Source organism: Elgaria multicarinata, chromosome 1 (genome assembly GCF_023053635.1).
Source record: "Elgaria multicarinata webbii isolate HBS135686 ecotype San Diego chromosome 1, rElgMul1.1.pri, whole genome shotgun sequence".
Classification (NCBI taxonomy): domain Eukaryota; kingdom Metazoa; phylum Chordata; class Lepidosauria; order Squamata; family Anguidae; genus Elgaria; species Elgaria multicarinata.
In genome coordinates, this window is record NC_086171.1 from 106,023,220 (window position 1) to 106,048,764 (window position 25,545).

At 42.5% G+C, this 25,545-nt stretch overlaps 1 protein-coding gene across 1 annotated transcript in view; it reads left to right on the forward strand.

Moving 5' to 3' along the window:
• Window positions 1-25,545, forward strand: part of CACNA1E (calcium voltage-gated channel subunit alpha1 E) — a 287,767-nt gene that overhangs the window by 247,708 nt on the left and 14,514 nt on the right. Inside the window, exons 31-42 of the mRNA XM_063134500.1 lie at window positions 161-271; window positions 981-1,064; window positions 1,192-1,317; window positions 3,311-3,376; window positions 4,784-4,875; window positions 6,556-6,721; window positions 7,083-7,210; window positions 18,102-18,198; window positions 20,688-20,793; window positions 22,719-22,826; window positions 23,538-23,638; window positions 25,413-25,519. Coding sequence (XP_062990570.1) covers window positions 161-271; window positions 981-1,064; window positions 1,192-1,317; window positions 3,311-3,376; window positions 4,784-4,875; window positions 6,556-6,721; window positions 7,083-7,210; window positions 18,102-18,198; window positions 20,688-20,793; window positions 22,719-22,826; window positions 23,538-23,638; window positions 25,413-25,519 — 1,292 coding nt within the window. The remainder of the gene's footprint in view (window positions 1-160; window positions 272-980; window positions 1,065-1,191; window positions 1,318-3,310; window positions 3,377-4,783; window positions 4,876-6,555; window positions 6,722-7,082; window positions 7,211-18,101; window positions 18,199-20,687; window positions 20,794-22,718; window positions 22,827-23,537; window positions 23,639-25,412; window positions 25,520-25,545) is intronic.

Here is a 25,545-nt window from a genome sequence, read left to right on the forward strand (position 1 = left end):
GCTTGGAAGGTTTTTTTTAAAAGTTGTTAATTGGATTTACCATCCATATTACCAATGAAAAAATACAAATCTTACAGTGGATGGCCGACATCTAGGGTTGCTATATTAGTACAAGTAGGATCCAGGATATTGTGACCCCTTTTCTTTTCTTTTTTGGCAGTACTATTCTGCTCCCTACACATATGAACTGGCTCTGAAGTACCTGAACATTGCTTTTACCATGGTTTTCTCATTGGAATGTGTCCTGAAAATTATAGCTTTTGGTTTTCTGGTGAGTTACACAACATTTAGAATTGGACATTAATGTGTTCATTCTGGGCAATCGAGTTGCACCTACTAAGAATGCCTTACTTAATTAGACCAGTTCTTTATCTACCCCAGTATCAGTTCTCCAATGTTCATCTCTCAGTAGTTTGGAAGAAAGGTATAACAAGTGTGATGTTTGCTTGGTTCCCTGGATAGCGTAAGAAGCCCCAAAATGTGTTGAGCCGCTGGAATCCTTCCCGAAGGTATAATATTGAAAAAATGGAGATGGGTGGATGAACAGACATACACATAGACAAATTTGCCCTTGATTAATTGCTGTTGGCATTCCTAATTCTGTCCTTGGATGACCCATTTTCTCAAAACAATGCTAAAAGTGTTTTATTAATGCAACAGTATGTGGTCAGATGTATAGAGCGTTACACTTTGCTCTATGAGACATGGATAAAAATCCCTGGTTTGTCATCAATTCCTTAAGTAGGAGCAGTAGGTGATAACCAGGCCTTCCCTGGAGGCAGCCACTAACTGCCACAAGGGCTTACTTGCTATGAGCACAATTCAACTATCACAGTGGGGCTATAAATCTAATCGAGCAATAATGAATTGGACACTTGGATATAGCATGGCTGGTTGCAGAATTTTTAAAGAGGATGTTCACATTGTGGTTTAATCATTGCAGTTACACTCTTCTTCCCCCTCTCCCCATCTTCCCACAGAATTATTTCCGTGACACCTGGAACATCTTTGATTTCATCACTGTGATTGGCAGCATTACAGAAATTATCTTGACGGATAGCAAGGTGAAACTCATTTCCATTGGCCCTCCTTTGAGGGAGTTCAAGGCACAGGGATAGGTGTGATGGCTCTTTCTTGCTTTTCATTTATTTGTTTGATCTCTCTCTCTCTCTCACGTATTTTTTTTTAAAGCTGGTATATACCAGCGGCTTCAACATGAGCTTTCTGAAATTGTTCCGGGCTGCCCGTCTCATCAAACTGCTTCGCCAAGGTTATACCATTCGAATTCTTCTGTGGACATTTGTGCAGTCATTCAAGGTAATGGTAGACCTTCTGTCTTCCGCCCGAGATTAGTGAACAGCTTGGGACAATAAACAATTTGAACATGTCGTACACGTTCTCAGTGCACTTCCCCACAAAGCTTAGCAGGTGTTCGGTGCTCTAAATTGTAGTGTCAGTCATCCATAAAGCACAGGTTTGAGGAGATGGGGAGCGAATCCTACTCCAGTTGCTACTAGTCCCACCACAACTGATAGGATGAATATGGGAGAATTGTGCCCATACTGGCAGTACTGCAATTGTAGCTCTAACTCCCACAAAAAGAATGATATCTTCAAGTTTCTCATGTTGTCTGAGCAATCCATGGGAGGCCTACTGTGGGAAAGCTCAAGAAGAGCTCTGCTGGATCAGTCCAAAGGCCTGTCTTTCAGCATCCTGTTTCTCACAAAGGCCAGTTTGCCAAGGATGCCTATGGGAAGTGCACAAGCAGGACAGGCGTAACAAGGCCTCCGTGCCTTCAGGTGTCCTATGTGGATCATTACTGAGAGGGGGAGAGGCAACCAGCTTCAAAAGATGTGTGGCCAGCTGTCCTACTTGTAAGGAGGCTTTAATTGTGCCTGACCTGTGTTAAGTAAACCAGAAGGGATGCAGTTTTCACTTAGGATCACACACCCCTGTGCCTGGTCCCCTTACTCTCACATGACTACAGGGCTGTGGAGACCTTACCACTCCACTTGATGTTCAGCAGTAGTCCATGATGTGAACCGCCCAGAGAGTTTCGGCTATTGGGCGGTATAAAAATGTAATAAATAAATAAATAAGCCAAAGGATTAATCCCTAGTCGTGTCCACTAATGGCAATAGTGCTTCTTTACCATATTCTTTCTCTCAAACATTAAACCCAGGAGATAAGACTGCCCTAATCGAAGAAGAAAAAATGTTATTGGGCTCTTTCTCTGCACTCCCACTAGTAGAGCAAAATGAAATTATGCTAAGGCTGGAAGGCCTTAAAGGGCACTTAACAACTCTACAAGCGAAGGCGAAAGGCCGTAACCACACTGAAAGGGGAGACCGCGTGGAAGGTGAACTTGACACAGCACATAACAACTGATTTGGATATTGCGAAGGCATGTCGAATAATAAAGGAGGACTCATGTCAATCAAAGAAAAGGACCCCCAAGTTCCAGTTATACGCAGAAGTACACCAACCTCCCAAAAATACAGGGCCAAGCAAAAATGAGAAGAAAGTACTCCCAGTCCAAGCCGCTGTAGTACCTGGGACATTAAAGCCTCTGACCTGGTTAGACATGAGATGTCTAACCAGGTCATGAGATTTCGCTCTTCCATGCAGCAAACATATCCTGTTGTTATGCAGATTATAGTTTAAAAACATGGCGTGAAAGAAGTATAAGACTGGTGGAAGGGACCAGAAGGTTTTTTGTCTTTGTTTTTTTACATTATTGCATAATCACAGGGCAGAATCCAATAGGGCACTTATGCCCTCGCCGATTCCTTTCTGCCTCGCCGATTTACACCGCTTACACAAGAGATATTTAGCGCTTCCTAGAAGCAGCCCCCAAAGAAATAGAAACGCTTGTTTCTGGAAGGAGGAAGGCTGGCGGAGCTCCCCTGTACAAACTCCACTGACCTGCCTCCTTCCAGAAACAAGGGTTTTTGCTCATTTTGGTTTCCCCTAGAAGTGCTAAATCACCGTTATGCAAGAAGTGGGGGCAATGGAATTGGCACAGCCTAAGAGAATTGGCAGGGGAGAAAGCGCCCTGTTCGATTCTGCCCATGTAGTTTATTTAACTATTCATTAGTTGTTGGCTTTCCAGTACTTGGCATACAATATTCTAGCAGCTCCAGGCAACCAAGTGAGCCAAACCACCGTATTTAATGGGAAGACAAAAACGTCTGCTTTTTTGTATTGGTTACCTTGGCCATCTCAGCGTCAAGGCAGCTTTTAAGTATTTTAAGTACATAAATACTGTGCATATAATAAAACCGATTCCTGCCTTGTTTTCACCTTTCAGGCCCTTCCGTATGTTTGTCTCCTGATTGCGATGCTCTTTTTCATTTACGCAATAATTGGGATGCAGGTAAGCAAAGTCTAGAAATGCTTACTTCTGGCAGGTAAAGGAACTAGGCAAACGTTGGTGAAACTTGAGGACGGAACACACTGTTAATGAGCTGCTATTTGTAATATAAGCATCATAATAAGCATCAGGGGTTCAAATAATTTAATATGATGATATTCCAAACTACAGATTGCTAGACTCTAGTTCCCGCAACGACGTTCTTCTTCATGGAGAATTAACCCTACCAAGAATTGATCTGGTTGCATGAATTGGATGGATCCTTTTCTTTAGCACACAGTGATAAGATGTTGAGCTAAAATATTATTACTAGTGCAGGTTCTGTTAAAATGCATAAATTGACCATTGTGTGTTAAGAATTCCCGTAACTACTGCTTTCAGCAAGTTTTTTTTTTTTCCGAGCAGGGAAAATGCAGCATTTAATTAAAAACAAAAGAAAGCATGATTTCCTCTTACGCATTTGCGCTGTTCCACAATACCACAGAGGTTATGTAGTGGAACAGCAGGAAAGGAAAAGCTCCTTGTGGCAGTGTGGAGTCAGAAGAAAAGCAACTGGCAGGAGAAGACTAGCACTGTCTTCTGTTCCCTGATGACAACCACTCCTTCCCAAGCATACTCTGTAACACAGGAGGCTCTGTTGGTGCTTCATTGCATGGAGGCCCAGTGTAAGATCTAGTCTGCACCTGAGTTGTTCAGCCTGGTGTTCACCATACTGACCAAATGGGGGAGGTGATCTTTGAAACTAATTTTTTTTTAAAGGAGTGGAGAATTCATCTAATTTTCATGAGATGGATCATGGTACCTGGCGTGATCAACTTGCCTGGAGCAGACGCTGGAGACGGACAACAGAGTTGAGAGTTTAAAATGGATGTACCGTATTTCTTCAATTCTAAGACATACTTTTTTCCCCATATAAACATCTCTAAAAACGGGGTGCGTCTTAGAATCACGGGTGTGTCTTAGGGTTTTTTTTCTGTTGGTGGTACTGAAATTAGTGTGCGTCTTACAATCGATGGCGTCTTACAATCAAAGAAATACGGTACTTCCCACGGAATTCACACGTATTTCTTTTGTTCCACTCTTTCCCCTGGTCAAACGGAATTTGCAGCATTTTGATGCACAACCTGCTAAACCTGTTTACCAGAAGCAAAAGTGAGATGAGTGTACACCCCTGAGCAGTGACCCCTCTTTCATACTGCCTTCAAGTCTGAAAAAAACATACACCCTGTCTCCTGTTCACACTCCAGCCACAACTATTTCCTTTGCCCTGGTATCATCGTACTGTGGAGGTGGGAGAGAAAGAAGTGATTGGGACTCTGTACAGTTCACACAGTCCTCATAGTTGTCTGGCTGGGATTTGTTGCATGATCAAGCCTGCTACACTAAGTTTTCACTTCTCTGTGTCTTCAGGTTTTTGGGAATATCAAATTAGAAGAAGACAGCCACATTAACCGTCACAACAATTTCCGCAGTTTCCTAGGTTCACTCATGCTTCTTTTCAGGTAAATACTTTTAAACTCATACAGAGATCCATTCAGACTTTTGTATGAAGAACAGCACTATCTGCTCCCAGTACAATTTCAAAAAGCCTTTGGAAGCTGACCAGCCAAATGACCAGCTGACTATCTACTTGTTGCAAAACCAAACTAAGGGGTCAATCACACACACACACACACACACACACACACACACACACACACACTTTTGCAGCCTACCTGGCCAACAGTACAGCTGTTGAGCTTCTTTCAGCTCAATGGGTTACAAATTGGCCTTGTAGGCCCCTTCCAACTCTGCTATTCTATGATTCTATGAAATTATGGTGGCCTACAGTATTCTTCCCTAGAAGACCTACTTCCTTTTTATTGTTGTTTGTCTTCTTCCTCTGTTCTTTACTATGTAAAGAGGCTCCATGTTCTGAGATGAGTGAAAACTCTTTAAAGGGCAGTTTGACCCCCCTCCCCAAGGGGATCTTGGACAAAACATGTGTTGTTTTCCTAGCTGAACCAATAGACAGAATATGCAAAGAGTTGTGTTATCTTCTTTCAGTGAGTTACCAGCTACATTTGCATCATGACCTCTAACCCTGACGAACCCTTTCATTGTGAATCACAGCTATCCTACAGGAATGCCCGCCATAACATCTAAATACCACTTAGAGATATTTTTAGATATTGTAAGCAGTATGTAAATTGATTAAATGAAAAAAAAATAGAGGTAGAGGTAGCACCCTATGTACACCTTCCAAAATCTGATTGGATAAAATTATAAAATTATATCAACTGTTCTCCCTCTTTTTTCTAATTCGATGTAATCAAATTTGTAAATTGATAATTATATAAGGATATAGGGACTATGCTCAATTTAAAGATTTTTTAAGACTGTTAGAAATTTGTATTTGCACCATCTTTGGAAGGCACTATGAGAATCAACTAGTACCCAACGGGTCTCCAGCTGGCATGGAAGACTTCTGAGTGATGCACTAGCTACACTGAATATGGAATCTTTGCAAACTCTTAATAAAATTGATTAATCTGTCTTGCAGTACAAACTATTTTTGTGTGGGTTTACCACTCTGCTTCACCCATCACCACCCCTATTTGTGTAACATTATATGGTGTGTGAAGTCGGATTTCTGACCATTGTTTCTCTGGACAGCAGACCCTCACTCCACTCCACATGGTAACTGCCCCTGAAAATGTACTATAGTCTGTTCATGGAGAGGATATGGGCTTTTCTACATGAGGCGTTTATCGTGCCCTTGTCATTCTTTATTCGTGGTTGTTTATGGGTTCTTTACACAACTTCATGACACCCCCACCCTGTTTCACTTGTGTGCGTAACTACTGCTTTCAGCAAGTCTTTTTTCGAGCAGGGAAAATGCAGCATTTAATTAAAAACAAATAAAAGAAAGCGTGTTTTCCTCTCATGTATTTGCGCTATTCCACAATACCACAGAGGTTATGTAGCGGAACAGCAGGAAAGGTAAAGCTCCTTGCGTTGTCCTCGGATCTCAATTTTGCAGCGAAACTGAAAATAGATACAGGAGATTAACAGCCTCATGTAGAAAAATTCTATATCTTCGTCTGAGGCAGCAGATGCTGGTTGATGCTAGAAATAATGACATTACAAGAATGAGGGAGAGCAGTAAACTTGCAAGTCGGATTTGTTTTGCATGCATGCAGGAGCGCAACAGGGGAGGCATGGCAGGAGATCATGCTTTCATGCCTAGAAGGTAAAGGATGCGAGCGAGACACCACAGCGACAGCTGGGCAAAACGTGAATGAGCGCTGTGGCACAGATCTGGCGTACGTTTACTTTGTCTCCTTCATCTTCTTCTGCTCCTTCTTGGTGAGTTCCCCTTTCCCTGTTCTCTGCATTCCCGGCTCATTGATACATCACTGTCCACAATCCCATGACTAGTGGAATACAGTGTGTACCAGAAGATTCCTGAATTCCTGGCTCAGTTGACATCAACTTGATTGAGAAGGCATCATGTTATTATTTCAGATGGCTAAATGAACTAGAATCTTACAGCAGGAGCAGCATTGACCAGGGGGTTGGACTCAATGGCCTTATAGGCCCCTTCCAACTCTACTATTCTATGATTCTATGTTTCTCCATTTATTTATTTTTTTCCCCTCAGTTGTCTTCTGTCCCTGCTTCTCTCTTTTCCCTTGTTATACATTTGTCTCATTTTCTCCATACATAGATGCTCAACCTCTTTGTAGCTGTCATCATGGACAACTTTGAATACTTGACTCGTGATTCCTCCATCTTGGGACCTCATCACCTTGATGAATTTGTCCGGATTTGGGCAGAGTATGACAGAGCTGCATGGTATGTAGGCTCATTCTGCTTTTGAGCTCTTTGCAAGATGCAAAATCTATTTAGCTATGACACCCAAGTCAAGCACAAATGGATTGGAAATATCCTTTCTCTGCCCCACAACCTCCAAATGTGTTTATACAACACCCCATCAAAGTGGCTTCTGAAGCAGTTAGTCTTGTTTACTCAAACAATTCAGAGTTTGAACTGCTTTGAATTAAGGGTTAAGAGCATGATTTTTAAAAGTTCCGTGTTCCATACTTTTGAGTCCCATAGTAATGGGTTTCAAGCTGCCTCTGGGAATCCCTTTTAAATAAGAGCAGCTCCACACGTTAAGTGGCAGTCATGCCGGCCACAGACACACTAGTGTTTCATGCAGCAAACATGCAGAGTGTGAATGACAGACACACATCTGGTGCAAAGCGTGTAAATACCCTGGTGAGCCATTGTGTAAACAGGGCTCACCACTGTGTATACAAGAGTGTTTAAGGATGTGTGCCTGATATTTATTTTTCATGTGGCATCTTCTTGTGTCTGCAGCATGGCAGTAGTAACACTGATCGAGAACAACTCCTCTTAAATACTTTCTCATAAGAGTGGCCATCCTGTTATTGAATGTCTTCACATGCAAGGCACACACACACCAGACATTTTGGGAGTACTTTAGAGAGCTTGCTTTCCACCATGTCTCCCATGGGAGTTTCGGTATACTTGTCTAACTGCAAATGTGAGAGTGCTTTAGCCTAAACTGGCATTGGCTCTGTTGTCACACCATAAATAACCTTTTTGGGTCTCAAATCTCCATCAGAGAACTTGACAGTGTCGTTCTTCTGTGCTTCCTCCAGCTGGCATTGGAACTCTAGGGTTTTGAGTTCTATCTAGCGTGGTGGCCTCTAAAATCAGAGTGAATGTTCACAGCTTTGGGGGAAAAATCAGTCATCTCTGGAGCTCTTGCAATCCTGGAAGTTCACCAACTGCACATAATCTGCCCTTGCATGCCTGAACTCTGTTATTGTTTTCTTTGAATTTGTCCAATTTGACCTTTCATACTTTTTCAGCCAGACTGGATTTTCTCTTCCTTTCCAGTGATATCATATAAGGTCTTAAGATCCAACACAAAACATGGATTGGAGAGTGTAGCTGGTATTGAATATCACCATTGGAGTCAGAGCTGAAACACGCAGTCAGGAGAATCTCTCAGCATTACAGTTTTTGCTGGGCTTTACCACTCCGCACTGCAGGTTGAGGGGTTGTATCTTTTTAATGTTCTCCTATAACATGGGTGGGCAACCCCCAGCTCTACCCCTGCCCCAAAGAGGCTCCGTGCAGCCCTATACCTTTCCTTGTTAGTGAACAAATTTCAAACATGTGATCCTTTACTTTAAGTCTGAAGTGGTGGAACCCAACAAAAGCTTCCAGATGCAATTCTCCTGCTAGCCGTTTCAGTTCTTAGGTTGTGCACGCATACTGCACATTTTTGATACCTGCATAGGATTATGACAAGTTTAGACCAAATCTTAGAAATAGTGGTGGTGTGGACTTAGATAAACTGTGAATGAAAGATTTCTGAATCGTGTTGTTCCAAACAGCCCAATGAAGGATTGCATTTTGATGCAACAGTTCTATGGTTCTGGGTCAGACTAGTTACTATCAAGGGTTTTCTAGATTAGTATAAATTGCAAGTTACTTCTGCTAAAGAAAATAACAGAGAATCCTGTGACACCTTAAAGTTTAATATATTTATCGTGGCATGAGCTCTCATCAGCAAGAGCCTACATCATCAAGTGCAACTAATGAAGTAAATGAAATCTCTCACTTGTGCAAGCTTATGTCACAATAAATATATTCATCTTTGAGCTCCCACAGGCTAATCTTCTAAGCAGGTGACTATTCTTTCCATAGTACAAGCTTAATGGCTCATTTTAAGCCAGGTAAACTACATTATTTTCTTGAATATTATATATATATATATATATATATATATATATATATATATATATATATGGGGTTTTTCTAGCTTGCATTTTCTCCAAACACCCCTCACCCCCATATACTACATTAAATTTCCTACAGTTATTACCCTAGCAAGCCTGCTAAACGTGTCTTTTGCTAAGACTGTTTTTTAAAAGTCATCAGGCCTTGGTGGAGTTATGGCGGGGGGTCCACCTTCTTCTTTGGCACCTGGTTACTGTGCTTAACAGGCCTATTAAAAATGTGAACACATAATGATTTTATTTCTCAATTAAACTGGTCATTTAAGCCTTTCTTGTCCTGCCCTTCCATTTGCTAGATTAAAGAGGTGGGCATTATGGAGAAGGGAAGCAAACTTCTGTAGGGCCATTTAAACCTGTGGCCAGTTGTTTGGCATTAATCTATAGAACTCACTGAGGTGATAAAACTGAGGGCGGGCTGTGCCATGTCAGACTGAAGGTCACATGACTTAGTGCTTTCCCATACACCAGGCTTCCTCAACCTGGGGCACTCCAGATGTGTTGGACTGCATCTCCCAGAATGCCCCAGCCTGGGGCATTCAGGGAGTTGTAGTCCAACACATCTGGAGCGCCCCAGGTTGAGGAAGGTTGCCATACACAAACATTCCCGCCACATAGAACACTTAGCACATCAGGGAGAAGGATTCTAACCTAGTCTTCTCCCTGACATGCTAGTTTATACTCACACACACACACATGTATCTATGCATGTATCACTCACTGACCTGAGTCTCTATTTAAATCTGCACCCTGGCTCTATTACTTTGAACATTATCAGCTCAGTGAGTAATAGGTTAAACCGGGAAAATGGGCTTAAACAGGAACTCTTGCCTTTCACACAAAGAAATTAGTCATCATTTGCCAGCCATAAACTCTACTGAAGGGATGGGGAAAGAGTTGTTGCAACTGTGTATTGTGCAAAGTAGAAGGAGCAGAATCTCTTCCTTCTTGCACATGTCCAAGCAATTCACTTTTTCTTGTACCAGGTGACCTGCAGTGGGCCACAGCAATACCTTTGGATCTGTAGCTCATTATTAGGAGTTAGGAATCACTGAATGCTATTAGATAGTTCCAGTAATGCACAACATTGTCTCACTGTGTTGGGCTGGAGATCAGCAAGTCTGGATTCTGTACTTCTTTTCTTAAAATCACTGTGCAGCTTTTGGACAATGATTTTATATCTCTGCACGTCACTTCGGTCTTGCAGAAAACTGACATGAAATAATCATACAACTTCAACATCACAGAGGTGGTTTAACGCGTATTGGCTTTTAGTTAAATAGCTGACTGTGCAAAACCACATAAACAGCTGGCTTATCCAGGGATACACCTTGGTGGATGGCTTAAAATCCCAGACAGACAAGTAACTGTTAGATGCAACTTATCCCAGCCTCAGATTGGGACAATTTTAACTCTTTTCATATTGGTGCTTGTTGTTGTTTTTTGGCAAATGTGATAGTATCTGTTCTGCCGGTATGTACTATACCTTCCCAGTGACTAGCTAATCTTCTTCAATGGGAACACGTTGGAATAGAGAGGGCGCCAGCTATATTTTCACAGGGAGTGACCCTTGTTCAGTTCCCGTTCTTCGCGGGAGACAGAAGGAGGAAGGTGTACATTTCTGGTGCCACAAGTTACGCCCTTGATTCCTCTTTCCCATTTCCTGAGCAGCCCTATTAACCCACCTGTGCTTCCTTTCCAGTGGCAGGATCCTGTATAAGGATATGTACAAATTAGTACGGGTGATCTCGCCTCCTCTGGGCCTGGGAGAGAACTGCCCCTACAGGGTGGCTTGCAAGGTTTGCCTCCCAATCAATCCCCAGCCCCAACCGGGCAACAGGGACATCCCATTAAACCCCTCCCTTCTCCTCCGCTCTGACACCACTGCACCTCACAGGGGAACACTGGCATTGCTTTCCCTCGAGTTTAAAGAGATCCAAACCTTCTCAGAACCAGCAGCTGTAATGGCCAGGCAGGGATGAGGAAACAGGCTTCTGTTCACAGCCTAAACGGCAAATTCATTCTCATTTTGGTCCTATAGAATGAAACTGGAGTTTGTTGGCTTTGAGGGGGGGGTGCATGTCTCCTGTGCCATAGAGAAGTGGTTTGGGATGTGTTTCTAAGATCACAGCTCTTTCTGGACACACATTTTTCTCTTTCAGATGTGCATTATTCTTGGGTTTTTAACTCATGTGCATGCAAAAATACAGTGTAAGGGACAAGGGATGATGAAGAAAAAGGAAAATCAAAATGAGTAGGACATGGCGAGAAAGAAGACATGGCATTTGTTCAGAAGCTCAGTTGTAAAGGCGCTACGCTGTTCTGCATGTGAGCTCCAGTCATTCAGAACTGTGGTGCTGCTGAACCTCAAAAATAATGTCATCAGGATTCAAGATGTAACAGTTCTGTTCAATTGGCCAATTCTCAAACATCTTGATTCAGACCTAGTTCTCAATGAGAAGGTAATTCTGTACCATTTCAGATTGCAGGGAGGTCATACTGCTGAATGCTCCTCAGTTCAAAAATAATCCCCCCCAATAGGAAACTAGCATATGAGGGAGAAAGCTGGTCTACAACATTTCTCCCCAGTGGCTATTTTTTATGTGGAGGGAATTATTTTTCATGGAGAAGTATTCCATCTCCCATGTAGTCTGAAATGGTACAGTTCTAGTACTCGTTTACCATCTCTGTAAGAACTAGGCTGTACTGAAAGAGATGAATGTTTATTTGGTAAAAGTCAGCCATTAGGGTTATCCTTATTTTCCCACTTATCACACACACACACACACACACTCCTACACTAGTCAAATTCATATTGTTTAACCTAAGTTAACTTGATGGGGTGGAGGGAAATTAGGCTGTTTTTCACTTTTTGCAAATTACTTGTTCCAGTTATGTGCACTCAACTAAATTGTTGACTTATGATTTCAGCCTGTAGACGACTTCTGTTCTGACAAAAACAAAACAAGAGCTCAGAATATGGATCTAGGACTAGGTTCAAAATTGTTCTATGCTCTGTAGTTTTCTATACTTCCAAACAGGAAATTTTATTCCTATGTGCAGTCTAAATGATCAACTCTGTAAGGGAAACTGGATGTCTAATGGGCAAAATAAACCAAATTCTCACATGGAACATAAGAAGAGCCATGCTGGATCAGACCATGGATCCATCTAGTCCAGCATTCTTTTCACACAGTTGGCCAACCAACTGCCTTTTGGGAAATCCACAAGTAGGACATGAGTACAATAGCACCCTCTCACCCGTGTTCCCCAGTATACTGCTTCTGATAACAGGCATATAACCAACAGCACCAGTAGCCATTGATAGCCCTTCTCCTCCAGGAATTTGGCCAGTCCCCTTTTAAAGCCAAATTGGTGGCCATCACTACGTTCCCCCTTGTAGTCATGGCCACCTTTGTCAGCTCTCGAATTTGTTCCAAATGATCTCTATCACAGTTTAGCAAATGACGGCCAAGATGGGATAACCCCACAGAACAGTTAATTCCCTGAGCTCCACATAGACTTTCCAGTGCTTTCAACTGCCACAATCAATGATTATCTTACTCATCATATCAAGTTAGAGTATGTATCAGAATGAATCATTATGTCTAATATAAGACATAGGCTTATAAGAGAACGCAATAGTATTGATATTGAAGGCAGATGACTACCAAAATTTGTCTAGTATAAAGAGCTGTCTGTAATACTTCTGTGCCATGTAAATGGAATCTGTTTCAGCTCTGGAAAGTCAACATGTCCATCCTGCGTTTCTTACCGGTCTCAATTTGCTTCTAAGTCATCCTCACCACTGCATTATTGGGCCAAAGATGGCTGTGAAACTATCTTTTGTTCTAGCATGTCACCTGATGATGTCAAGGTTGTTTAGAAGGCACCTACCCAAACCATATTTTATTAATTTCTTCTCTGTCTGAAATCTGCCTTGGGTACAATCTGCCCCACCCATTCATAATGAATAAGCTTCTATTTCCCTGAATTTCCTCTTTATAAAGAGCTGTTTCCAGGATAACAATTATGATGGCAGAAGAGTCCCTGAAATCTTGTCCCTAAGAAAACACAGGCATTGCTGCACATGGGGCAATGGGCTGCATCATGGTACTGCAATTTCACAATTTAATGTTTAGGATGGTCCTTCATTACTTCCCTGCCAAAAACTTCACCTCAGCAAGGTGCAAATGTTGCTTGTACCTGCTTGAGAAAGAAACAGCTGTTCAGATTCCATCACAACTTTTTTTCCAGCCTGCATTGCCTTCCTATGTTTTCTTTTTCATGAGATGCCATGAGTCTTAAACACATCTGAATCTTCCACAGCCAAGCCAAACCAGGCATTGCCTTTCTAATGTGTATTCATGAAGTTCAGTATCAAGAAGCTTAGAACTTGCTCACATTCCATGGTAGTCATTGTAGGCAGAAGTGATAGCACCCAGAGTTTACAGAAGACTTTTGATTGTGCAAAGATATTAGAAAGTAGGTAGGGTCTGTCTCTTTTTCTCAGCCACAGCACTACTCCCATCAAGACAAGAGCCATGAGCAAATGAAGTTCTTGTTAGATCAATGTTCTTTTCACCCAAGGACGAGATCCAAACAGCCCTTAAGCACGACTCCACCATTCCAGCGACAGAGGGTTCAAAAGCGCTTTATTGATTAGTAATCAAGGCCTGGTCTCTTCAAAGGGAGCAATCAGACAAAAGACATAGGGAATATGGTACAGTATTAAAGCTTTCAAGGGGCAGGGCCCAGCAGCAGCATTAACCAATCAGAACATAACACTGAGGCATAGCTAATTATGCTAAACAGTCCTGTAAACAATACCTTTGGCCTGACAGTAAGTTACAGAGAGTTAACTTCGACACAGACAGCTGGAGCCAGGACTCTTGTTTATATTAGTAATCAAGGATGCAAGGACGCACACAAGGAGACATTCTCATACAGGGCATTATGACATTTTGCTTGGTGTGCAATGGAGATTTTACAATTTCCTGTTAAAAATGGAGGTGGTTCTGCTAACATTTCCCCCCTTTAAAGCAATACAAAACTCAAGCTTGCTAGCTTCTTTTAGATCATCTGTGGCTTAGGCTTCACAATACAAATACATTTGCTGGTGGATTACAGACTTTGCAAGACTTTTCATAAAAGACAAAATACAGGGAAGGCAAAAAGCAAGGATAAACAAAAATCATTACAATGGAACAAAATACAATGCAAGAAATCCCTCTTTTAACTACTCCATATTGGATAATTAGTGAGCCATCTAAATAGATCATCAGTGCGTGGTTCAACTGCTTGATGAGGAAGGCAAATTGATAACAGACAACAAAGAAAAGGCTGAAGTGCTTAATTCCTATTTTGCCTCGGTCTTCTCCTAAAAACGGGTCTATGACTCCCTCCTAGAAAAAGTGAAGCAGAAGTTGAGGAGGCAGGATTGCAGTTTGAGATTGATAAAGAAATGGTCAAAGAACACCTAATTTCCCTGAATGAGTTTAAGTCTCCAGGGCCCGATGAACTGTATCTAAGAGTAATGAAGGAGCTAGCAGAAGAACTCTCAGAACCCTTGTCTATTATCTTTGCAAAATCATGGAAGACGGGTGAGGTGCCGGACGACTGGAGGAGGGCTAACGTTGTCCTTATCTTCAAAAAGGGCAAAAAGGAACCTGGGAACCTGGGAACTACAGACCAGTCAGTCTGACATCCATTCCTGGGAATGATTATAAAGGAGCAGATTATAAAGAAGTCAATCTGTAAACACCTTGAAATCAATGCAGTGATTACTAGAAGCCAACATGGATTTGTCAGGAGGTGTAGGGAACGCTGATCAAATTTGCAGATGACACAAAATTGGGTAGGATAACTAATATTCTGGAAGACAGAAACAAACTTCAAAGTGATCTTGAGAGGCTGGAGTGCTGGGCTGAAAACAACAGAATTAAACTTAATAGGGATAAATGCCAAGTTCTACATTTAGGGAATAGAAACTAAATGCACAGTTACAAGATGGGGGACACTTGGTTCAGCAATACTACAAACGAGAATTGTTGTAGATCACAAGCTGAATGGATCTTTGTCCCTCCCACGAATGTTTCCCTCCATCCTTGCACACTTGTAACTTTGGCTATATTGGCAGGAAAGAAAATCCCTTGAAACCGGGCAGTTTCCATTCTTGGGCTGACTACTTGCCCAATCAACGATGAACAGCCAAAGGTCGTTGGCCAACTTGGCAATTAACTGTTTTTCATTTCCTGGGCATAGCACTGAACCAAATTTTCACTAATGTTTGGGTTTCTTATCATATTGGAAGAAAACAAACCTTTATACAACTGCTCCCCATATTTTTCTGGTCTTGAAGATTGAACCAAATGAGGCACAGTACTCATTCCACAGTACTGTTCCACAGTAGTTTGTAGTTCTTAACATGCTTTGCCCTTCTCTTTCTCACAAAATTTTACTGCAAGATCTCATGGCTATGATTTGCTTCATTTCTTGCCCCAAAATTACATATAATTCACATGTTTACATGTTTCACTGCGAGAACTCAGGACAGGGGAGGAGAAAAGTTAAAACAATTCAAAAGTATCCATCTTACTTTGAAACTGGCAGTTTTACAGAGAGGCAATTTTAAAGCCAGGGTTATCCTGTGATAAAAATGAGGAAGAAAGACACCCATGGCTTGTTGCTGAGTAAAAACTCTGGGCTGTTTCTCCCCTCAACAACCCAGAGTGTTGGGTTCAGATATCTCACTGAACGACCCAGGAAACTCTTGTGCAGTCACAAATACCCATAGTTTAAACCAGTGGTTCCCAAACTTTTTCAGGTAACCGCCCCCTTGTTCCACAAACTCATGCCCAGTGCCCCCTGCACGCAGCCTCTTTAAATGGGAATCACCCACCACAGGCTTGCTGAGGGAGGAAAAAGAGAGCAAACGCCTGTTTTACAGCCAGCGTGGCGGGGCACACCAAGCAGGGTATGTCTCTTCATTAGCATTTTGGTGCTTTTGAAACATTTAAATTCACCGTTAAAAGGACTCTTCTTAAATATTTTTAATACATGTGTGGATTCTTCCCCTATATGGCTTGGGACCAAACTACCTTCTCTCATAAAAATGTCCCTGGGTTTTAAGACCTTCTGGAGAGGTGCTTCGGGGGGGAAACACCTTGAGCGCCCCCCCTCCGTGCCACCTCTTTGCCTCTTAACGCCTCCCTATGCAATCCCACCGCCACCAAGGGGGTGGTACCGCCCACTTTGGGAACCACTGGTTTAAACAAACCATCATTGTTGTGACGTGCAAACCAAATCTAAGTTTCATCTGGCAGACATTTAAAATAAATATATTTAAAGCAGGGAGAAAAATAGACAATTTTGTGAAACTGAGTGAAAATATATAAAATTTTGCAAAAATGTATCTCAAACAAGGACATAAGAGCAGTTACAATACAAGTTAATAATAAAGTTAAAGTAGATGTCACTCTTGAGGGCTGAAAAGCAATCCAGTGTTTTAACACTGTCTTCATGTTCATCTGGTTCAAAGGAAATATGACAGCCTTTGTGACGAGTCTGAAGAACTGCCTTAAGACATAGCAGGCAAGGCCCAGCCTGGTGTCTCTCACCTGGGAGTAGGTGAGAAACTTGAGGCAGTATTTATTAGCACAGACAAAAGTTTAATTTGAGGTAGGGCTTATGTCAGAATCCATTTTGGAAGCCTTTTTCGAGAGCCTAGAATGCTTCTCTTCTATATCGTACTTTGGAGGCCGTTGTTTTTTCTCTCACCTGCAAGGTGGCAAGAGAAATTATCCATGAAGACAATATGGACAGAGGTCTTTATTCTTTCTCCTCACTAATCTCCATGCTAATAAGGTTAAGGATTTTAAAAAAAAAGATCTTCCAAGTGAGTAGGTAGGACTTTCTACAAGATCTGAGTCCTAGTGGCTTTTATAAATTAAACACTGGCTCTAGCAAGGGAGTTACAAGACAGAGAATACCATGCAGGTAGCAACCACATCTATTGCTTTAAAATGGGGGAGTCCAAATGAATCCTGACCCTCAGAAGGCAAAACAGCTGCCTCTGCCGAGACTCTTTAAACTCCAATGGGGTGGAACTTGAAGTTGCATGTGAGAGAGAACCGGAAGGCGGGGAGGGAGGAGCATGGCATGTAGAATTTTTTTTCTTGCTTTTGTTTTCTTAGCCACTTAGCATGCCTTTGCACCAGTGCATGGTGGGAAAGTGCTCCATCCCCAGAGCTCGATGGAAGCAAACGGACACATTCGTTGACAAGTGACCCTGTTTCACTGCCCTCCTATGCAAGATGCTGCTGTTTGATTGCATAGACACAGTCAGAGAGGGCGGTACATGCCACTTCAGCCATGGGTTATACGACAACATGAATTGCAGGACTTGTTGGGAAAGAAAGACCACTGGAGTTCAGAGAACAGCTCTGGCCAGGCCAATTCGCTGGGCGTGCGCCACCATATATCCGGAATAACCCCTTGTTGGAGTGTTGTGTATCTTGATTTATACCACTTGCACACAGCCCTGGGAACGATGTGGGGCAATGGCTGCATCTGCAAGAGGAACTGGGCCGCAAAATGCACCAGCTGAGATATGGCGAAGCAGGTGGTTCATACTGGTGGCATTCCTGGGTCTGTGTAAGGCGTGCTATAAATCCACATCAGCACACAGGCTGTCCTGTATGGTTTGCATTGATTAATGGGTCTCCTGTTCTTTTCCTGTTCTGTCTGTTTTATTGTTTTGTTTTCTCCCTTCTGTTCCCTATGTTTTGTTTTGTTTTGGGGGGGGTTTGGTCTCTGGAAATGCCTTTTTTCTTTTACTTTCTCTGCATCTTTCCCTCCCCCACCCCTCCCCTCCCCCCATTCCCTTTGTCCTCTTTCCCCTCCATGAACAGTGGCCGCATCCATTACACTGAGATGTATGAAATGCTGACTCTCATGTCCCCACCACTAGGCCTCGGCAAGAGATGTCCCTCCAAAGTTGCTTATAAGGTAGAACAATCCTTCTTTCCTTTGTGGGCTACTGATCAGCAAGGAATGGGAATTAAGAGGATAGAAGGGCAGTGGGAGAGCAGACTGAAAAGAAAGAGGCTGGGTGCATTCAGGGATTATTTGATTTTAAGCCAAATTGCATTTACATCTGAAGTATTTAATAGTAACATGTGTGATACTATAATTACTGCTAATTTGCAAGAGCCGTGTCATCAATGTACGAAAGGAAAATACGTAGGTCAGTGTAAGTAAAGAGATGTTGAAAGTTAAGGCATCCCCTCTTCATTGTAGGAAACACACTGGACATATTTAGTTTAGATCAGGGATGGGGAATGTGTGGTCCTCCAGATGTTGTTGGACTGCAACTAGCCAGCATAGCCAATGATGAGGATGATGGGAATTGTAGTCTAATAACATTTGGAGGGCCGCACGTTCACTATCACTAATTTAGGACCAGGAGATAAAAGAATAACAATCGCAACGTATTCAAGAAGGAATCCTTGGGGCTAAACCCTTGGGGGAAAAAATAGCTTGGTATGTAGCATGTACAGTTTGCTCCAGAAGCTTAGTTGTAGCTATAACGTTCCAGATCCCCATCTCCATTTAAAACAATTCCAGGTAGCAGGGCTGGAAATGAGCCCTGCCTGAGGCCACGGAATGTCACCGCCACACTCTGAATGGCGGTGGCATTCCATAGCCTCAGGCAAGCTATATTAGTAGGCTAGATGGGCTAATGGTATGACTCAGAATAAAGCAGTTTATAGCAATATGACTCATTTCATTAGACCAAGTTCTGATGGTGTAAAGCTGTTTAAGCATTTAAGGCTGTAGTCCTACACACGTACCTTGGAATAAATCCCATTCAGCTTAGTGGGGCTTACTTCTGAGAATACATGTATATAGTATTGCACTGTATAAAACTGTTCTGTCTGATAAAATCAGTTGGAACCTGAAATCTGGCAATACTTGACCAGTAGAAACTGGTCCAATAAGAGACAGACTCTTTTACTATTTTGAATAAAATAGCTTTAGCTCCCTCCTGTTGGAGGAGTGTGAAAGATGGCAGCTATATGGGAAGAGGATGGGAAAGCACTGTAAAGAATGTGCAACTCAGTCCCTGCTGACCAATGGAAATGTAGGGATGAAAGGCGTGTGACATGCTCACCAAGCTGACATGTTTTCAGTGGAGCTCTTAACTTAACATTTTGCATGGATCACTCAGGCTGCCTGGAAGGCAGGAAGCGCTGCTCACTGAAGTCGAGCTAGAGAAGGTCCTATGATGTTTACCTGCCGTGAGTGCCATCGTAACATTAAGTCAATGGTCCCTCAAGCCTCTATAGTAACGGAAGGAATCTGCCTGCAGACCAGGTTCTTGGTGCATGTGATGGGAGAGGAGGCTGTGACTGGGTAGGAGAATATGCCCTGCTCAGTTCTGGAAAGACTGGCAGCCTGAGTGTATTCTATTACAGGGTGGCAGCCAAAACTTCCATGCCTCAGATCCTGACAGTTTAAGTTCAAATGCTACAAGAGAGGACTGCTAAACCAAGGCCTTCAGGGTAGCAGTACAGGATTGTTACGTCTATGGCATTATCCTGGATTTTAGCCAAGGATGACTGCTATTCACTTTTGTTCACGACAACACTTATTTGCAATGCACATGTCTTCAGAAGCACACAGCCCTTTTCTCCCTTCATGTGCCTATGGAAGCGTCGTTACTTTGGGGGCCAGTTTCTCACTTAATGGTTCTGGGTGTGTGGTGCTTCCAAGCATCCCAAGAATTAGGACGGTGGGTGTGGCAGGGGAGTGGGGCGAGGATAAGAATATACACAAAGCAATATATACTCTCTAGGAAGTGGATTTGGCCATTTCAATTTCCCCTGCTGGGGTAAAGGGAGCATGACCCACCCACTCCTGCCTCGGTCATTGGTTTCTCTTCATTTGCGCTTTGTCTCTTCAACCTCAGATAAGTTGGAACCATTGCATGAGCTGCCAAACATTATTTTTTTTAAAAAAAAATCTCAAAAAGGGGGCGCCAGGATGTAGCTGGGTGGCATGTTTATTAAAAGAGCCCTAAGTTTTCTAGTATCCTGAGATTCAAGATTTAATGAAATTGAAAAGCAACCCCCTCCACCAAAAATAAATAAATAATGAAAAATCAAAATGGCTCTGAATAGGAGATGCAGATGCCCCTTTAGGGCTGTTTCTCCTTGTAAAGTTATCTCTTGCTCAAAGTCACTAAAAGGACAGTATTCTTGACAAGATGAATAACAGTAGGAAGACAGCAAGCAAGCACACTGAAGGGTGTGTGTGTGTGTGTGTGATGTGATACCAATTGGGAGAACAGAGGGGGCGATCCTTGCCCTCCTTTTTGGCTATGTTATTTTATGCATTCAAAGCATTTTTCCTCATATCTCCCTGATACGTTTTCGATATTGTTTTCTGCCTGCTTCTCCTCTCTGCCACCCCCACCCCCCCACTCTCTTGTACAGAGACTGGTCCTGATGAATATGCCTGTGGCTGAAGACAACACAGTCCATTTCACTTCCACCTTGATGGCACTGATCCGAACAGCTTTGGATATTAAGATCGCTAAAGGTAAAACAGCCGTGGGCGGATGGGAGGCTAAGGCAGAAAAGCCAGAGTGATGATCAGTTAGAAATCTTGCCAAGAGTCAAATATCTGGACTGCTGAAAAGCCTGAGCTTTGAACATCTTTGACAGTCCACGTAGCCCTCATACATCAAAATACATCGGTTAAAGACAGATTATATGAGAACACCCACAAGCACTGATAGAAAAAAACAATTCTGCAGGTGTTCCACATGAATTAGAAAAAGTTGGATCCTTTTCTGATAATGGTTATGTTGCAGGTGTAATGGGTGCCTATTGCCTGGTGCTTGACATTGTCACCATCCTCAGAGTAGGATATGAAGGAAGAACACATGAATATATGTACTTGCATTTGAGTGTACATACAGATATATTCTTCTTTCGTTGGATAGCCTATCTTATGCGCAAGGACATTGGCAAGATTCATTTCTTGATCCAGCATTCAACTTATTGGCAGGTAGAGTTGTACCACCACTTCTAAAGGCTGCGGTCACAAGATGTGTGGAGAACATACTGTGACTGCTGAAATAATTCTGCTTCTGTCTTCACCCATTGTTTATGGATATAAGCAAAACCTTCACTTTGTGCTCCGTTGCACAACTTTTCCATTTTTATCAGTCTTAAATAGACCTGAAATCTACTTATTGTTGTTGTTTTTATATTTATTATTACTTCTATACCGCTTAATACTTTTAAAAATCCCTAAGCTGGTCACATTAAAATGTATGTGTATATATAATACTTACATAGAAAGAGAGAAAAATGGGACAACAGCAGGTCTGTGTGGGATGGACTTAAGTTCAGTGTCTGAATGGAGCAACTAGAATGAGCATGGGATAACAGAAGGCTTGTGTGGGATGGAGTGGGACTAGTATTTTTAATGAGGGACTGGCAATGAGTGCAACAAAGAGAATTTTGAAAGTTTTGTGCAGAACTTTAAGGGGAAAATTTAGTTTGATAAAATGCTTCTGTATGTTAAGGTCACGGCTAAGCGTACCTCTCAACAATCTGAATTTGATTTGCAGCTGTGAATGAAATATTTGATAGCTGTCCCTGAAGCGAACTGCATGTGCCAAAGACCTAATCTGGGATGGGGGGCATTTCAGCACTGAAAACCTGAAGGAAAACATTCAGGGTTTTTTTGGGGACAAGATCACAAGGGGGGTTGGTTGACCTCTGCTGTGCTAGACCTGTCAGAATTTGTGGCTGGCTCTCCCTCTCATGAAGAGAGAGGAAAGGGCTCGTCTCTGATGTCTCTGCGCTTTAGAAGTGCTCAGAACCACCAAGGCCGGATCTACACTATTGCTTTAAAGCGCTTTATAACAGTTATAAAGCGCTTAACTGCTTTAAAGCGCTATAAAACTGTTATAAAGTGCTTTAAAGCAATAGTGTAGATCTGGCCCAAGATGCTGGGCTGCTAGCGAGCCCCTCCAGAGCAGAAGCAAACTGCTTGCTCCTGAGTTCTGGGCTCCAGAGAAGAGCAGGGCCTTGACTGTGGCATTGCACTGAGCTTCAGAGGTACGGTACGCTTGCCAGATTAAAAGGTATGGTTGCCCTTGACCATATTGGTGGACAGCTCTTGATGTTTGTGTTCATTTCTATAGTGACCCCTCCCCATTGTTTGTACTTCCTCCTATTGAGACAGCGTGGTGTAGTGGACAGTCTTAAGTTTGGACCACCAGGGTTTGAATCCCTGCTCGGTCATGAAGCTGTCTGCATGGCCTTTAGGCAAGTCGCATGCCATCAGCCTGACCTACTTCACTTGCCTGTTGTGAGGGTAAAAAGGTATAATCCCCCACATGCATTGCCCTGAGCTTCTTGGAGGACCAGTGGGCTATATAATGAGCCCAGCAGCCTAGTTCTTCTCTCTCAGCAATTTGCTCAGACTCCTTTTGACCCTCTTTCTTTTAGGTGGTGCAGACTGGCAGCAGCTAGACTCTGAGCTCCAGAAGGAGATTCTGACCATCTGGCCTCACCTTTCGCAGAAGATGCTAGATCTATTGGTGCCCATGCCAAAAAGTGAGTCATTCGTTAGGAAAGGCAGTGTGGCTGCCAGGTTCCCTTGATGACAGGTTGTGAGCTGGGGAAGACTGGGCAAGCAAGAAGCCACTCACACATGCATGTGCACCTAAGTGCCAACAAGTGGGAGAGGAAGTTAGTATTAACAAGCTCCTTCCCCCTCCTGATTCCAACTCATTTGGTAGGCAGGTACTTTATTTAAACTTCTAGCCCAATCTATGGAGCTGTGGCAGGGAGCTACATATATACCTTAACTTTTTTAAGTACATAAAATGATAACGATTCAAAGCTTTTTCCAGCTGAGCCTCATCTAACAGTGGCCATCGAAAATGCAAAGACCTTTTTAATGGGTACAGACAAATACTTACTTGCGAGAGGGGGGATTGGATTGACAGAAGTTGGGGAGCCCCCAGGAACATGACTCTACATCTCCTTGTACAACCCATAATTGGGACACTGCAGATATGTCACTGATTCCTTGAAAACCATCATTTACAAATTGGGAGCTAGCCTAATGAATACAAGCTCCCTCACCTCCCTGCTCCCCCCCATCCATCCCCCCCGCCTGTTCCATGCATTTGCATATAACATGTAGTTTGCCTCACAGCCATGCAATAAATGCCATGTCTCTTATTCAGCCTTCTACAAACCTGTTATCACACCTAAAAAGATCTATTTCGGTTAACATAAAAGGCTGCCTTTTACTTACAGCTACAGACCTGACAGTAGGAAAAATCTACGCAGCCATGATGATAATGGACTATTATAAGCAGAGTAAAGCTAAGAAGCAAAGGCAGCAGCTGGAAGAACAGGTACAGTTCTGCTGGAGCAAGATACATGCAATCCTGTTGCCTTGGGGGTTAAAATGGAAAGTTAGGATTTAGAGCTCCATCACACCTACTTTTTAAAATCCAGTTTTCATCCACGGTTTCCCCCTCCATTCCCTTGGCAAGTTGAGCTCTGGGCACTTTCACGTCTGTGTGTTGTTGCACTCTTTCAGCTCATGTATCTTTTCACCTGGAGTGCTACTATGCTGGAGAAATCTCCAGCCCTGCCCCGTGTTCTCCTTTCCCCTGCAGTTGTTTATTTTTTAAAAAATATTTCTTTATTTCTTCCAAATACAGCAGCCTGAAAGTGTGCAATTATGGTAAAACAACACACTATACTTTCCCCTAAGTCATATTAAACAAACTTCAAGGAAGGGAGGCCGTTTGTAGGAAGCAGGACGGAGCACATGGGCCAAAACTGTTGCTGCCCCTTGGCTTGGGAAAGGTTTATAGGGGAGGAGGAGTGAACATTTGTTTTGTTCGTTTCAAAGGGTGGCCAGAAGAACAATCATTTTAACTAATTTCTTTTGTAAAGGTGGTCAGGTCCCCTCCTTTGCTCCAAGGTAACCAAAATGCTTACAACTGTGTAATTTTTAAATATAAAGAGATCAAACTTGGCATGGTGATAGCTCCTAAGGAGGGCTTTAGCCATGCCAAGGTTGAATCAGATCCATTCATGCCTTGATTTTAAGGAATTCTTAAAATGGAAATTAATGAAAATGCTTACATCTGCATAATTTTTAAAGATAAAGAGATCACATTTGGCACAGTGATAGCTCTTAAGGAGGGCTTTAGCCATGCCATGTTTGAATCAGATTGGTTCATCCCTTGATTTTTTAGGATTTTTTTAATTCCCCCCCTTAAACCCTTTTCCTGAAAGTCCACCAGTGCGAAATTCTACCTGTTTGCATTTGTGAAGGATCTGTTTTCCTTTACTTTGATCATGAGAAGCTATGCATCTCCAGTTCATAAAATAGAGATCTGCTGGTTCCCTTACTAAAGAGTAAATCCCATTGATTTCAATGGCATTTACATCTAAGTCATACTAAAATCCCATGCATACTTACCTTTGAGTAAACCCCATTGAACGGAGAGAGACTTACTTCTGAGTAAACAGAAGTAAGCATAGGGTTGCAGAGCACTTCTTTCTAGTTTGCTGTTTTAGACTTTAAAAAAAAAGCTTCTGAGTGACCACGCTATTAAAAGTCAGTTCTATAGTCTACGTATATATGTGAATAGAGCAGACATATAAGTAAACCAACAGGGCTTCCTCTATCACATCTAGTTTGGCCCTTCATATACATAAAGAGCTTCTCTAAATGAGTGATTTATAGCACGCTCGTGACTGGCCACTCACAGAAGTTTGCAGGTTGATTCCATGATGCTGTAAACCTCCAGCGCCTTTCTCATGCTTTGGAAGGATTTCTGTGGCTTAAGTTGGATGGAAATATGCTAGTAACAAAAAGACCACTTTTCTGTTTCAGCAAGAAAAGAAGAAATTGAACCATAAGAAGATGCAGACCACTTCGCCATCTTGTGGCTGTATAAATAAAACATATAGAACTCGTGGTTAATAGGGAAAAAAGGGAGGGAGTAAGGGAAGCATGTGTAAAGGGAGCATGTCATGATCATGGAATGAAAATGGAAGCTGAAAGCCGTGGCAAAGTTGTGGGATGTTCCTTGGTGTAGAAATGCTCAAAGTCTTTGTTTTACGAAACTGTACCTTGACCTGAGTCCATTTTCTCTTTTTTTAATTTAGAAAAATGCCCCAATGTTCCAGCGCATGGAGCCTTCCTCTCTTCCTCAGGAGATCATTTCCAATGCCAAAGCTTTGCCTTACCTCCAGCAAGATACACTTTCAGGACTGTAAGTGTAAATGTTAGAGTAAGCAA